Raw genomic sequence first — 12,444 nt, 5'->3', positions numbered from 1 at the left:
GGTAAGTGTCAGTGAGGCCACTGGTAGCCAGTGCAGGGTTTGGAGGAGCGGTGTATTGTGGGAGGACTTGTGTGGTTTGAAAACCAACCAAGTTGCTGCATTAACCGGCAGAGGTGTAATTTTCCCTGTAAGTCAACGAGAAAGGGCAATGGTTCACAACGTCCGCATGTACCGTTTGTGGCAGCAAGCCATGTTTATGAGCGTTAAGGGAATATCAGGTCTGACGCCAACTGCATCAGTCACTTAGGTTAAATGTTCCGTGTGTCCGTGAGTGTGTGCAAGTGAAAGTGTGAATGTGTATGTGTGTGTGTGTGTATGTGTGAGGGTTTGGGTGTGTATGTGTGTGTGTGTGTGTGTGTGTGAATGTGTTTGTGGTTTACTCACACAATGACTTACAAATTACATTAATGACATCAATCAAATGCTGTTAACGCCCTGACGCACCCCCACACAACGTGACAATTCGTTAGCATTAGCATTAGCCTCTCGCTGGCCCGAGACAATACTTGCCAGCCCCTCACCATTTTTCCTGGGGAACTCCCGGTTTTCCATGTCACTCTACCTGTTTTTCTGCCAGAGACAGACAAACTTCTCCTGTATTAGGAGAAAGTCCTGATCTGCCGCTTCTATTTCCATGGCTGGGTTACGTGATCGTCTGTAAAGTCTGGATGTGAATTCAATATCCACATCCAAACATTACCTCATTAGTCAATATTTGATGACTAGTCACTAGTCATAAGTCAACGCATGCGTCGAGATGGGGATTGTTGTCTGCAGGCTAATAGTTAGATGAAGTTACTAATCGGATCATAACACAATGCAATGAGACGGAGAAGGACAAAGAAAACAAGAAGCTAATGTATGTCAATACATTTTGGTATAGAGACGACAGTTATATAATATAACTTATTCTTATTTTGCGATAAAACATGACTAGATTACATTAGAATAAAATCTATGAAATGTGACTATTTTCTGGGGGAGGGCCCCAAGACCTCGCATGGTAGTTTTGTATAATGTCCCTATTTCTGTATGGCAGAAACAAAGACAGAGGTCAGAGACAAACAAAACTTTAATATTCTACTTGTCTTGTACATTTGTTGTAATTGACAATAAAGCTAATTTTGCCTTTACCTTAAATGCCAAGCCTTTCTCTGCAAAGCCTAGCAGGTGTTATATAGTTCCCACAAAACAAGTTCTTAAGAGCTGCTTATGAACAACCCCCAAACATTACACACCATCAAAGGATCCTCATATCAAAGAAGTGACACATATCGTTGTTGTTGCTCTATGTATCTTCTGCCTTGATCTGTAGATGCAATTATCCTATTTGTTTTTAGCAATTGCTGTCGGTACTTCACCAGCATAAAATGTGTACATTTTAAATTTATGGCTAGGACCTGACACAATACAATTAGCGGTTATCCCCCAAGCAGTACAAAGATTACGAGTTAAGAATAATAAGTTCTATGAATTACAATTATGAACCCTACAATTTCAAAACAATTTACCTGTTAGTGACCTCAGGCGTAAACAATGATGTGGGTGTGTGTATATGCATGGTTTTCAGTTGCCCATGAAACTACATTGCATCACTTTTGACTTTGCTTCAGAAACATTCCTTTCTCTGTCCGCGGCCTCCGTGTGTGTGGTTTGTGTGTGTGTGTGTGTGTGTGTGTGTGTGTGTGTGTGTGTGTGTGTGTGTGTGTGTGTGTGTGTGTGTGTGTGTGTGTGTGTGTGTGTGTGTGTGTGTGTGTGTGCGCATGTCTTTACATGTGGGTACAACATGTCATATAGGAAGGCATTGAGTTCTTGTCAGATCTACCACCATGATTTAGCGTTTCAGTAGCTTGTCTCAACTCCTGTCTCTCGACTGCTAGCAATTAGACTTCTGCAGCCGTCACATTGAACTGCTTTTCTCTCTGCACGTCCCTCTCAAACCCTTCTCAAACACTGCATGGGTTAGTGCATTTGGGATTTGCCAAGTGGGTTTGTGCATGTGTGCGTTGTTTTACATGTGCATGCAACACGTGCCTGTGTGTGTGTGTGTTTGGTTTGTGTGAGGGCTTTGTGTGACTATCAGCATGCAACTTGTGCCTGAGATGTGTATGTATGTGTGTGTCTGACCAGTGGCTTTTGCAGCATTTAATTATAGCTTGCAGAGACATCTGAAGCAAACGTGTGTGTGTGTGTGTGTGTGTGTGTGTGTGTGTGTGTGTGTGTGTGTGTGTGTGTGCGTTTGTGTGTGTGTGTGTTTGCGTGTGCACGAGTGTGTAATTATCAGGACATGTTGGGCCGACTTTGAAAGTGGTTATGCATCAAGGTGTGTTCCTGTGTGTGTTTACCTAACTGGGTCAGCCAATGGTCTGTGAAAGTCAAACAGGTGTCCTTCAGGACGCCCACCTAGCACACAAACAAAGAGTTAGGGGGCTGGGGGGGTGGGAGAGAGGAGACGGCGTTGAAGAGGATGGAGAGTTGAAGCAGCGAGCGAGGGAACACGAGCGAGGCAGCGCAGCGCAGTGCTACCCTCATTATGCCAGCGTTAGCGCTTCATTAGCATTGTTAGCATGTTTTAGGTTGTGTTGAGGAGGGTGACGATATCATCCTGTGAGCATCGTCATAATCGTTGATTTTAACATCACACCTCCAATATGCGGCTTACCTCCATGAATACACTTTCCTCAGTCGGTGCTTGAGTAATTTTTCCCCGCCACAAGAAGCCTTAAACAACTCTAACCTATTCACCCCCTCCGTCCACAGTCCTGGGTCAGACACAGCAACACTCATTGGAAACACTATGGCTTGTAGCAGACTGCTGGATTTCTCAGCTATTTCTTTCCCTCCCTTCTCAATTACAAAAGCCTAATATAGTGCTGTTAGACAACCAAACTATTTATTCATAAATTCTGCACATATTTCTCTACCTGCACCACAAAGAAAGCAGGTACAGACAGTATGTGTGGCCCAAAGCATCCATACCGTCCCTTCAGTCTTAAGCTTTAGCTTACCAGACAAAACAGGGTCAGTTGAGTCCACCCCTAACTATCTATCCACTCCCGTTATGTCTGGTCGTTCAGCTTTTCCCTGATAATTATAAGGAATGCATGCCGGTTTAGTTGGTTATGTCTTAACATGGCTATGGTAATAAATCTCAGGCCAATACTGCCTCACCTTGGCTGAAGAGAACTGTTGAACATTGATTAATTAGGTAAGTTAGCTTAATGTCATCAAACAGTCTTCATTCTAAATCAAAGTATGAATCGGCTTGACATAAAAAAGGAATGAAGCCAAGAAACGTGCGTGTCATTACTCCCACTTAAGAACTGGGGCCCGTAGCCATTAGCCAAGCACAACATTGATGTGGTGGGCTGCGGCGCACAGCCACAGTTTGATCAGCGTGAAAACTCATCACAAAACTCAGCATCCCTCCCCTCAGGAAGAGAGACAAGGACAACATTGGACTAGACGAGGAATTCGGACGACAAAAGGGACCGAATAAACAGAAAGAGAGAGGGGAGTAAGGAAACTCAAAGAAGAGTCACAGAGTCAAGACAGGGGGAGGGGAAGGGGTGGAGGAGAGGGGAGCGGCCCTCTGCAGCCGTCTCCACTCACGGAAGCACGGAAGGCGCAATCTTTGAATGTCGTTCAATGACACACGACACAACTGTGCCAACGCAGTGCCTTCTGAACTCGCAAGGCGAGAGATAGAGATCAGTTGTTAAGAGGGAGCGGAGAGAGAGAGAGAGATCGGGAGTAAAAGGGAGAGAGCGTCGGCTCCCCCACAGCTTAACACGCCAGTGTTTTGATAGATACAGTGGTGACAGCGCAGTCTTTGCATGGTTACAACAGACCACCAATCACAGCCATTGTTTCCTCCAAAGGAGGAAGTGAAACTGGAGCAAGAGTCTGTTGGATGTGGCAGAATACGAGGAACAATCAGTGCTCATCTGTCATCTGTGGGCCACTCTCTCCGTCTGTCTGATTGACAGCTGAACGGCTCTGAGGGAGGAACTTATGAAAGACACGGCGCTCTGCGGGGAAACAAAGGTCTCCTCGTCTCCCTCTCCCTCCCTCTTCCCCGTCTCTCCCTGCTCAAACGGTTCCTCTTTCGCTGCAAAAAAGTGCAAACACCCTCTTGTTTCTGAGAAGCAGTATGAAGAAGTTGTATCATGGGGTGGAAAGAACAAAGACTATTCCTTCCTCGCTTAGTGCTTGCTTCCTTCCTTCGCTGCAGCTGCTGCTCTCCAATCACAACCTGAAGAAGTAAGAGAAAACTAAACTCAATGACTCAATGTCACATGTCAGACACAACAACAGACGGGGCTTGGAGTGTGTCCCCGCAGAGAGGCAGAGAAGAACCCAGTCAGCCTAAACATATGCTCTGACCCAGGCCAAACTTCAGGGGTAGAGCGCACAGAGCCTGAGCCAGAGAGGGCTCCGCTGCCCAGTGCTTCTTGTGCTGTCAGGGATGTGTTCTTCTTCAGAAGAATTGATTTCCCAGTGCAAGATGGAGGTTTCGGTGTGGATCTGAATAACCGGCTACAGTTCCAGCCCCCAAGCAATAGTAAATCAATGTAAAGCTAAATAAATAAATGTTCACCCTGATTTGTTCTCGCTTGCCATCAGACTTTAGATTAGTGTTAGTATCATTTGTGCGTCATGACCTACCACAACCCCAAGTTGTGAACCATGACCTCGGGCTATCCCTCTGGAGGAGCGCAATGTTTATCGGCTGCTGTGTTGAATAAAGTCGTTGCAAAGGTGTTTTTCTTTTTCTTCCTCACTTCCTGCAGTTTATCTAGCTCTATGTACAATATAATACTCATCAACCCAGGTCTATTGATCTCTGTCGGTCTATGTATGTCTGTCTGTATCCCTCTGTATCTTTAACATTTGGAGCATGACACCAAAAATATTGAGTTTGGCAAAGCTTATCAAAACATTATAATAATGAATGGTGATTAATAATCCTTTCTCTTTGTCTCTGCTCCAGGGCGACCCCCTACCCAGCTACCTGGTGGAGCTGGTGTGGAACAGCCCCATCGCCTCCATCGACGACCTCAGGCATCTGTTTAGGCTAGAGGCCGGAGAACTCACAGGTACACACACACACAAACACGCACACACACGCACACAAACACGCACACACACGCACACACGCATACACACGCGCACACACACACGCACACACACACACACGCACACACACACACGCACACATACACACACACACACGTACACACACGCACACACACACACACACACACACACACACACACACACACACACACACACACACTCTCCCTTAACCTCATGCTGCATGAGTTCTACATGAGGAGTTCTCTGGACTTGGGTTTTGCCATAACAACCCTGCGCACCAGGACTTCAAATTTACATTAACGAGCTGCTAGACGATGCTGTATGGTAATCGGGTACTAACTGTACCTACACACACTCGCACACACACACACACACACACACACACACACACACACACACACACACACACACACACACACACACACACACACACACACACACACACACACACACACACACACACACACACACACACGCGGGCACACACAGGTTGTAATTTAAAAAGAGCCACTTCAGCCTGAATATAATTAGCTCTAGAGAGCGATGGAGCGGGACTTTATAGACACACACAGGCTATATTTAACTTGTCTCTGTTCTCCTCGTAGCTAGGGGCGCAGAGACAAAGTGTGGCAAAAAAAGAGCAGTAATTGTTTTATTGAGGAGAAGGGCAGGGAGGTTCCTCCGTGCTTTGAACAATGACTCGGCGCTGCTGGAAACAGGTCGCCATGGCAGCATTACGATGTGTCACTAAATGCAGAAGTTCACAGCAAACAACTGACGATTATGAACGCCGTTCACATTGCTTCCATTTCATTCATTGAAAAAAATCTCCTCTCTGTCTCCTCACTGTCTCTCTGGCTGTGCTACCTTCATCATCTTTTAGAGGGGGAGGAAGAAGAGCAGGACACATCTGACCATCACCCTGGGAGATTCACCAGGAGTCTGAGTAAGGACCACTCATTCGTGCCATGCACCATACGCTTTTGTCAGTCTAACTGTGTCACTGTGTCGGTCTGTCCCTTTGTATTCCAGCCTGCTTTAAGTTGGTCTCATTCTCATTCACTAAACCGAACCCTCTTCCCTCCAGATGAGGCCCCGAAGGCGATCATAGCGGAGTGCAAGGTGCGGACGGAGGTGCAGGAAGTGACCCGGGCCATGCACGACATCAGCAACGCCCACTTCATGCTGTGGCCGCCGTGTGTGGAGGTGCAGCGCTGCTCTGGCTGCTGCAACTCCCAGATAATGCACTGTGTCCCAACCATCACGAGCACCAGAGACCTTGAGGTACACACACACACACACACACACACACACACACACACACACACACACACACACACACACACACACACACACACACACACAGATATGCAGGAATACACACACACACACACACACACACACACACACACACACACACACACACACATACACGCACGCACACACACACACACACACACACACACACACACACACACACACACACACACACACACACACACACACACACACACACACACACACACACACAGGAATAAACACGCACATGAGTGCACACACTAAATGGGTGTCCTCTGGCCCCTGTCCCGCTCCAGGTGGTAAAGATCCAGTACCTGAACTCAAAGCCTCAGATTGGGAAGGCCATCGTCTCCGTGGAGGACCACCTGAGCTGCAGGTGCGAGCAAAGGGCCCACCCCCGTGCCATCCTGCCCCCCAGCCAGCCCCAGCCCCAGCCCTTGCCCCAGCCCCAGCCCTTGCCCCAGCCCTACCCCCAGCCCTACCCCCAGCCCTACCCCCAGCCCTACCCCCAGCCCCATGCCACGCCCCCCAAGAGCTCCACCTCCAAGGCCGAGCTCCATCGTCACGACGACCAGAAGCACAACCAGCAGCAGTTCCAGACGGCGGAGGAGCGTGAGCCCCCGGCCACCCGCCAGTGGCCCCAGGGGGGCTACACCCAGCTGGCCCGCTGGACCCCCGGCCCGGGGGACCACCACGCACCCCCGCTCTACACCCTGGCAGCAGGGGCCGCCGTCACGCGGCCCGTCACCGAAGGGGCCGGAGGCGGCCTGGTGTGGGCGGGGGCCCGAGCGTTGGGCCCCCATGGCTCCAAGGACATAGGGCCCCCTCCGGGCAGCGGCTCCGAGGGGGGGGCCCAGGACGCTGCTGGATCGCAGCATCAGCAGCCCCTGGCACCCAGGCACCACAACCACCCCCCCCACCACCCCCACCGCCCCCAGTACCCCCAGTACGGCCAGAGGCCTGATGCCAGCACGCAGTACAGGCTCAACTCCTTCCAGGGGGACTCCGCCTCCACGCCGCCCAGCAGCGCCACGTGGCCGGCCAATCACAGGCCAGAATGGAACCCCACCCCCTCAACGGCCAGCACCAATCAGAAGGAGCCGGCCTTACAGGTGGCCAGTGGGGAACACGTCAGGGTCGACAATGACCGACAGACAGAGACTGGTTCGGCCAATCATAGTAAAGGATCTGACAAGGAGGAAAGCGGGTCGACCAATAGCGGGGAGGGTGTCGTGGTTCCAGCCAATCGGCGACAGGATAAGGACTCTGGAGTGATGGATGGGGGGCCTGCTCTCAGCGAGGAGGAGAGGCGACAGAAGCTTCTTGAGATTGTACAAAGAGAACCACACCCTCCTCACCCTCACCCCGCAGACCACCTTCCCCAGCACAGACCAAAGCCCACCGCGTCTAAAGCAGGTACTACACCGTGTGTGTGTTGGTGTGTGTCCATTCCAAGCATGTATTATATTGTATTGTATTGGTGGCCTGAAATGGGAGTGGAAATAAACACTTTGTAGCCAGAAAGTTATCCAGAAAATACAACAAATTCAACCGATTTCCTTCCTTTAAATAGTTGCATGTTGTTTTTGAAGTCATGTTTTCCATTCTTAAAGGGTACATATTATACCACCAGGTGTGAGTGTGATTAGCCTTACAAGCCGCTTCGAGGATCTGCCCCATATGACATTATTAGTGGGCGTGTCCACCTAGATCTGTGCTGGATAGATCAGCAACGTTTACTTCAGTCCACTGGGTAGGCTAGTAGACTGATCTATCCAGCCCACTTCTAGGTGGACACGCCCACTTGTGATGTCATAAGGGGCCGGTTTTCGAAACGGCTTCTAAGGACTAATCACACTCACACCTGGTGGTATAATATGTCCCCTTTAAGAATTAGAAAATGTTCTGACAATCCCAGTGGACGATAAATGACCCAGACCTCTCTCTCTGTGCCTCTCCCAGTGGTCTCCCTGGAGGGTCCGACCCGCCGGCCCCCGTCCACCGCCGCGCGGACCCCTAGGAGGCCGGCCGCGCCCCGGCGCAGGAGGAAGCACCGCAACCGCAACCGCATCAGCAAGAAGGCCATGCGGGCCATCATCATGTAGACGGGTGAGGCCTCTCCCCCAAACACCCGTATACCTTCCCCTCCGAACTGGGGGGAAGGTACCCTACGGGTGAGTGCATCACTCTGAGGGTGTCACTATCACTCTAAGGATGTGAGTAGTACTACTCTGAGTGTGTGCGTAGTACGTTGTAACTTTCACCTGAACCGTCGCGGAAGCGCCACGGCAGCCAAGCGGTTGTGGTCCGTACTGCCATCCCCAGTAGAAGCTTTCCGGACACGTTCCGGCTGATGGCTCAAGGCGATACGACGTTATAATATATGAATTGTAAAAATGATTAGAATGATTCATACAATATTATTCACGAGTTATAGTCAACCCCTACACAATATGTAGGGGTTGCATCTTTATGGACCTTCCTGTGTCTTGAATAAATTATAATAATTATAATAATGATAATAATAATGATAATAATAATAATAATAATAATAATAATAATAATAATAATAGTAATAATAATAAAAATAATAATATATATAGATCAAAATTATAACCCATTAAATACGGTATGATTTCTAGATGTCATGGCAACGTCGCGGTCCGCTCGTGACACTGGACTTGCGATCAGAGAATAGTCTTCACTTACTCTCTGGATGCAAAATAACTTCCTGAAACTTAACAGCAACAAAACTGAACTCCTCCTCATTGGCTCCAAATCCAACCTCAGTAAACTTGCAAACCCCCCCACACTCACTGCTGACGGCACCATGGTCTCCCCCTCCCCCCAGGGCCTCAACCTTGGCATAATCTTTGATGCCACCCTCTCCCTTGACCCCACATCCGCCACACCGTCAAAACCTCCTTCTATCACCTCCGTAATATCGCAAAGATCAGATTCTCCCTCACACCCCACGCTGCAGAAAGACTCACCCATGCCTTCATCTCCTCCCGCCTTGATTATTGCAATTCACTCCTCGTCGGCATCTCCACCACCTCCATCAACAGACTCCAACTGGTCCAGAATGCAGCAGCCCGTCTCCTCACTCACACTAAAGCGTGGCACCACATCAGCCCAGTCCTCAAGAATCTCCACTGGCTCCCCATCTCACACCGGATCCATTACAAACTCCTGGTCCTCACCTACAAAGCCCACCACCATTTGGCCCCCCCATATCTCTTTGACCTTCTCTCCCTCTACCAACCCCCCCGGGCCCTCAGATCCTCCTCAGCTGGTCTCCTCTCCACCCACACATCAAAACTCCACAGCATTGGTGACAGAGCCTTCTCCAGGGCAGCTCCCAGTCTCACCATCTTCCAGTCCCGCCTCAAGACTCATCTCTTCTCCTCTGTCTACCCCTAGATCACTCACCAACCCTAGCCCCATCAACTCAAAAAAAAATGTTTTCTTGTTTACCTATTGTTGTGCCCCTATGTAAAGCGCTTTGAGTGTGAGAAAAGCGCTATATAAATTGAATTTATTATTATTATTATTATATTAATGTACTCATTATAAGAGTTGGTTGAACAGAATTGAGGGAGTAAACTGTGTGTGTAGATTAACAAAATGTTTGACACTTGTGTTTGACACTGTTTGACACTCCCTGTTTCTTTCCACAGAAGCCAAAGTGAAGCGACTGTGAGGATGAGCCAATAACAACTGGAACACTGGACTTTTGGGGGATCCTTCTGCAGAAGGCTCTACAACTCTAGAAGATGACACCATTTTGGTTCAAACTGAACCTGCAACTGGAACTTTAACTTCTACTGAACTTTTAATGTGCAATCATACTGACTCTTTGTGAACAGAGCATACTTGTTAGATTATGAATAATAATAATAATAAGGATAATAATAACACACTTGAGACTGGCCTATACATTATATGAACCATGAATCTAGCGAATAGGTGCCCTGATAGCCCCCCTTGTCCCTTACCTGGAATCCTGAATGGATTGGACAGCCGGGTGGCTGAATGTTCTCCCGCGTCGACGCACAGCCATTGATTGGCTGTGCCCGACTTGTTTGACTACTGATTGGGCGTCGAAGGAACGAAGAGCTTCCTGGCTTTGTTGCTGGGAGTTATCTTCAAACAGAGCTGCTGTAGCAACCCTACCGCTGGACCAGACACTGTTGTGTGGGAAAAAGAAACAAGAGAAAAAGAAAAAATAACAATTAGCCAAGAAGAATTAGACACTGGGCGGCCTGCTGAAAGAGAAACACACCGCCCCAACGCCAAAACCGTTGACTGCTAAACTCTTCGTTACTCTAGATCCAACCATAACACTGGAGTGACATACACTGATCCTGTGCTGTTGACCTATTTAACCCAAACCTAGTGTGTAATCTCCAGAAGTACTGCCCCTGTGGAACGCTTGTGCAGCCATTAATACCCGCCTGGTCCCGGTGACCGGGCCGCCATAGTAATGCCCCCCCCCCCCCCCCCTCTCCGCGTAGGGAAGAGCGCTTCGCAAAGTAAAACGACAAAAGAGTCTTTATTTCTTAACTTATTTTAAAACAATGGAGGATGCTGCATCTTCCTCGTTCTTAAGTGTAATTATTGGTGCCGCAGTTTGTTTTAATGATTATTGATCACTGGTTGTACACTGTTACTGTCATGAATGTTATTTTTAATATAAAGACCAAACGGTAAAGTACATGCTGTCGGTTTCTGCCCCTCCCTCCCCGAGTGTGATCTGTGTGGGTTGATTAACTAGCATTACTTCAAATATGCGTCACAAAATGTCTGTACGTGTGGTATGTGTGTGTCAAGCTGGGAAACATGTGTGCGTGCCTGTGCATGCTTTGAAGGAATGTGTGTGTGCGTTTGCGTCCTTGTGAGTGTGTGTGTGTGTGTGTGTGTGTGTGTGTGTGTGTTTTTATAGCATGGATTCACATGTATATAGGTGTTTATGCATCTGTTTGTGTGTGTGTATGTTTGTGTGTGTGCTTTTACATCCATCCATGAATAGGGATGGGAATTGATAAGAATTTCACGATTCCGATTCCGATTCCGATTCTGCTTATCGATCCGATTCCTTATCGATTCTCTTATCGATTCTCATTGGGTGAGAAAATAAGTATAAATGTGTTTGTTTGTATTAAATCTCTTTAATATCTGATCAGAAGTGCTTCTAGTATTAGGAAATTGTACATTTTCAAATCAATTGGTCTAGACGAAAAAATATATGTTTGGCTTTTTAAGCCCAAATGCCATCATTATGTGCCATACAACTAAAAACACAGACTGAAAACAGCCAAGTAAGAGCTTGTGCCTTTTGGAATGCTAACAGTGCTCATTTGCATTCAACTTGTAACAAAATTCAACTGACATAAACAAAATGAAGCATTGATTAGACAGAGATTTATTAGATGAGCCTACCTAATAAGCCGTTGGAACACACAAGACCGAAAACCATAGCAATGCCGGTAAACAAACCCAGAGAAGCCCACCCCTATGAGAGCTCCCCACGCTACGGCCATCCGGAGGCGACAGAGCTGTTGGCCGTGATATTATATATACAATTATAATATATTATAGACTATTATATATAGAGCTCCGGGAGTCGCAAACTGCAACAATCACTTTCTCCTCCATGCCGGTTTTCACCCCGGACTGCACTGAGTTTGACGGCTGAACGCTGATTGGCTGTTACGTTACACATGTCACTCAGTTATCACGCTGTTGAACGCTGATTGGCTGTCATCACGACAAAAACTTGTCGCCGGTTTTCTCCCGCGAAAGATTCGCCCTTATACGCGTCTCTACGTTCACTTTATATGGGATCTTGTCGCCCCGTCGCGTTTGGTGTGAACGCACAATGCGATTCTTCCTCGGCGGCGACATTTGCTGCGTTCTGAACTCAAATCAAAGCAGCGTGTGTGTGACGTCGCGACGCATTTGCCGCGACCGGAACCGATAAGCGGAATCGTTAAGCAGGCTTGCTAATGATTCCAAGGAATCGGTTGACTCGGAACCGGTTCT

The 12,444-nt window shown here is 48.1% G+C and overlaps 1 protein-coding gene across 1 annotated transcript in view; it reads left to right on the top strand.

Annotated features, from left to right (window-relative positions):
• Positions 1 to 12,083, top strand: part of si:ch211-79m20.1 (uncharacterized) — a 16,873-nt gene extending 4,790 nt beyond the window's left edge. Inside the window, exons 2-7 of the mRNA XM_056587225.1 lie at positions 4,994 to 5,099; positions 5,984 to 6,046; positions 6,188 to 6,384; positions 6,696 to 7,815; positions 8,362 to 8,508; positions 10,080 to 12,083. Coding sequence (XP_056443200.1) covers positions 4,994 to 5,099; positions 5,984 to 6,046; positions 6,188 to 6,384; positions 6,696 to 7,815; positions 8,362 to 8,504 — 1,629 coding nt within the window. The 3' untranslated portion in view covers positions 8,505 to 8,508; positions 10,080 to 12,083. The remainder of the gene's footprint in view (positions 1 to 4,993; positions 5,100 to 5,983; positions 6,047 to 6,187; positions 6,385 to 6,695; positions 7,816 to 8,361; positions 8,509 to 10,079) is intronic.
• The last annotated feature ends 361 nt before the right edge of the window (positions 12,084 to 12,444 follow it).

The sequence above is a fragment of the Gadus chalcogrammus genome, chromosome 3 (genome assembly GCF_026213295.1).
Source record: "Gadus chalcogrammus isolate NIFS_2021 chromosome 3, NIFS_Gcha_1.0, whole genome shotgun sequence".
NCBI classification, from domain to species: Eukaryota; Metazoa; Chordata; class Actinopteri; order Gadiformes; family Gadidae; genus Gadus; species Gadus chalcogrammus.
Note: the sequence above shows the minus strand (reverse complement) of the source record. Positions and strands in the feature narration are given on the sequence as shown.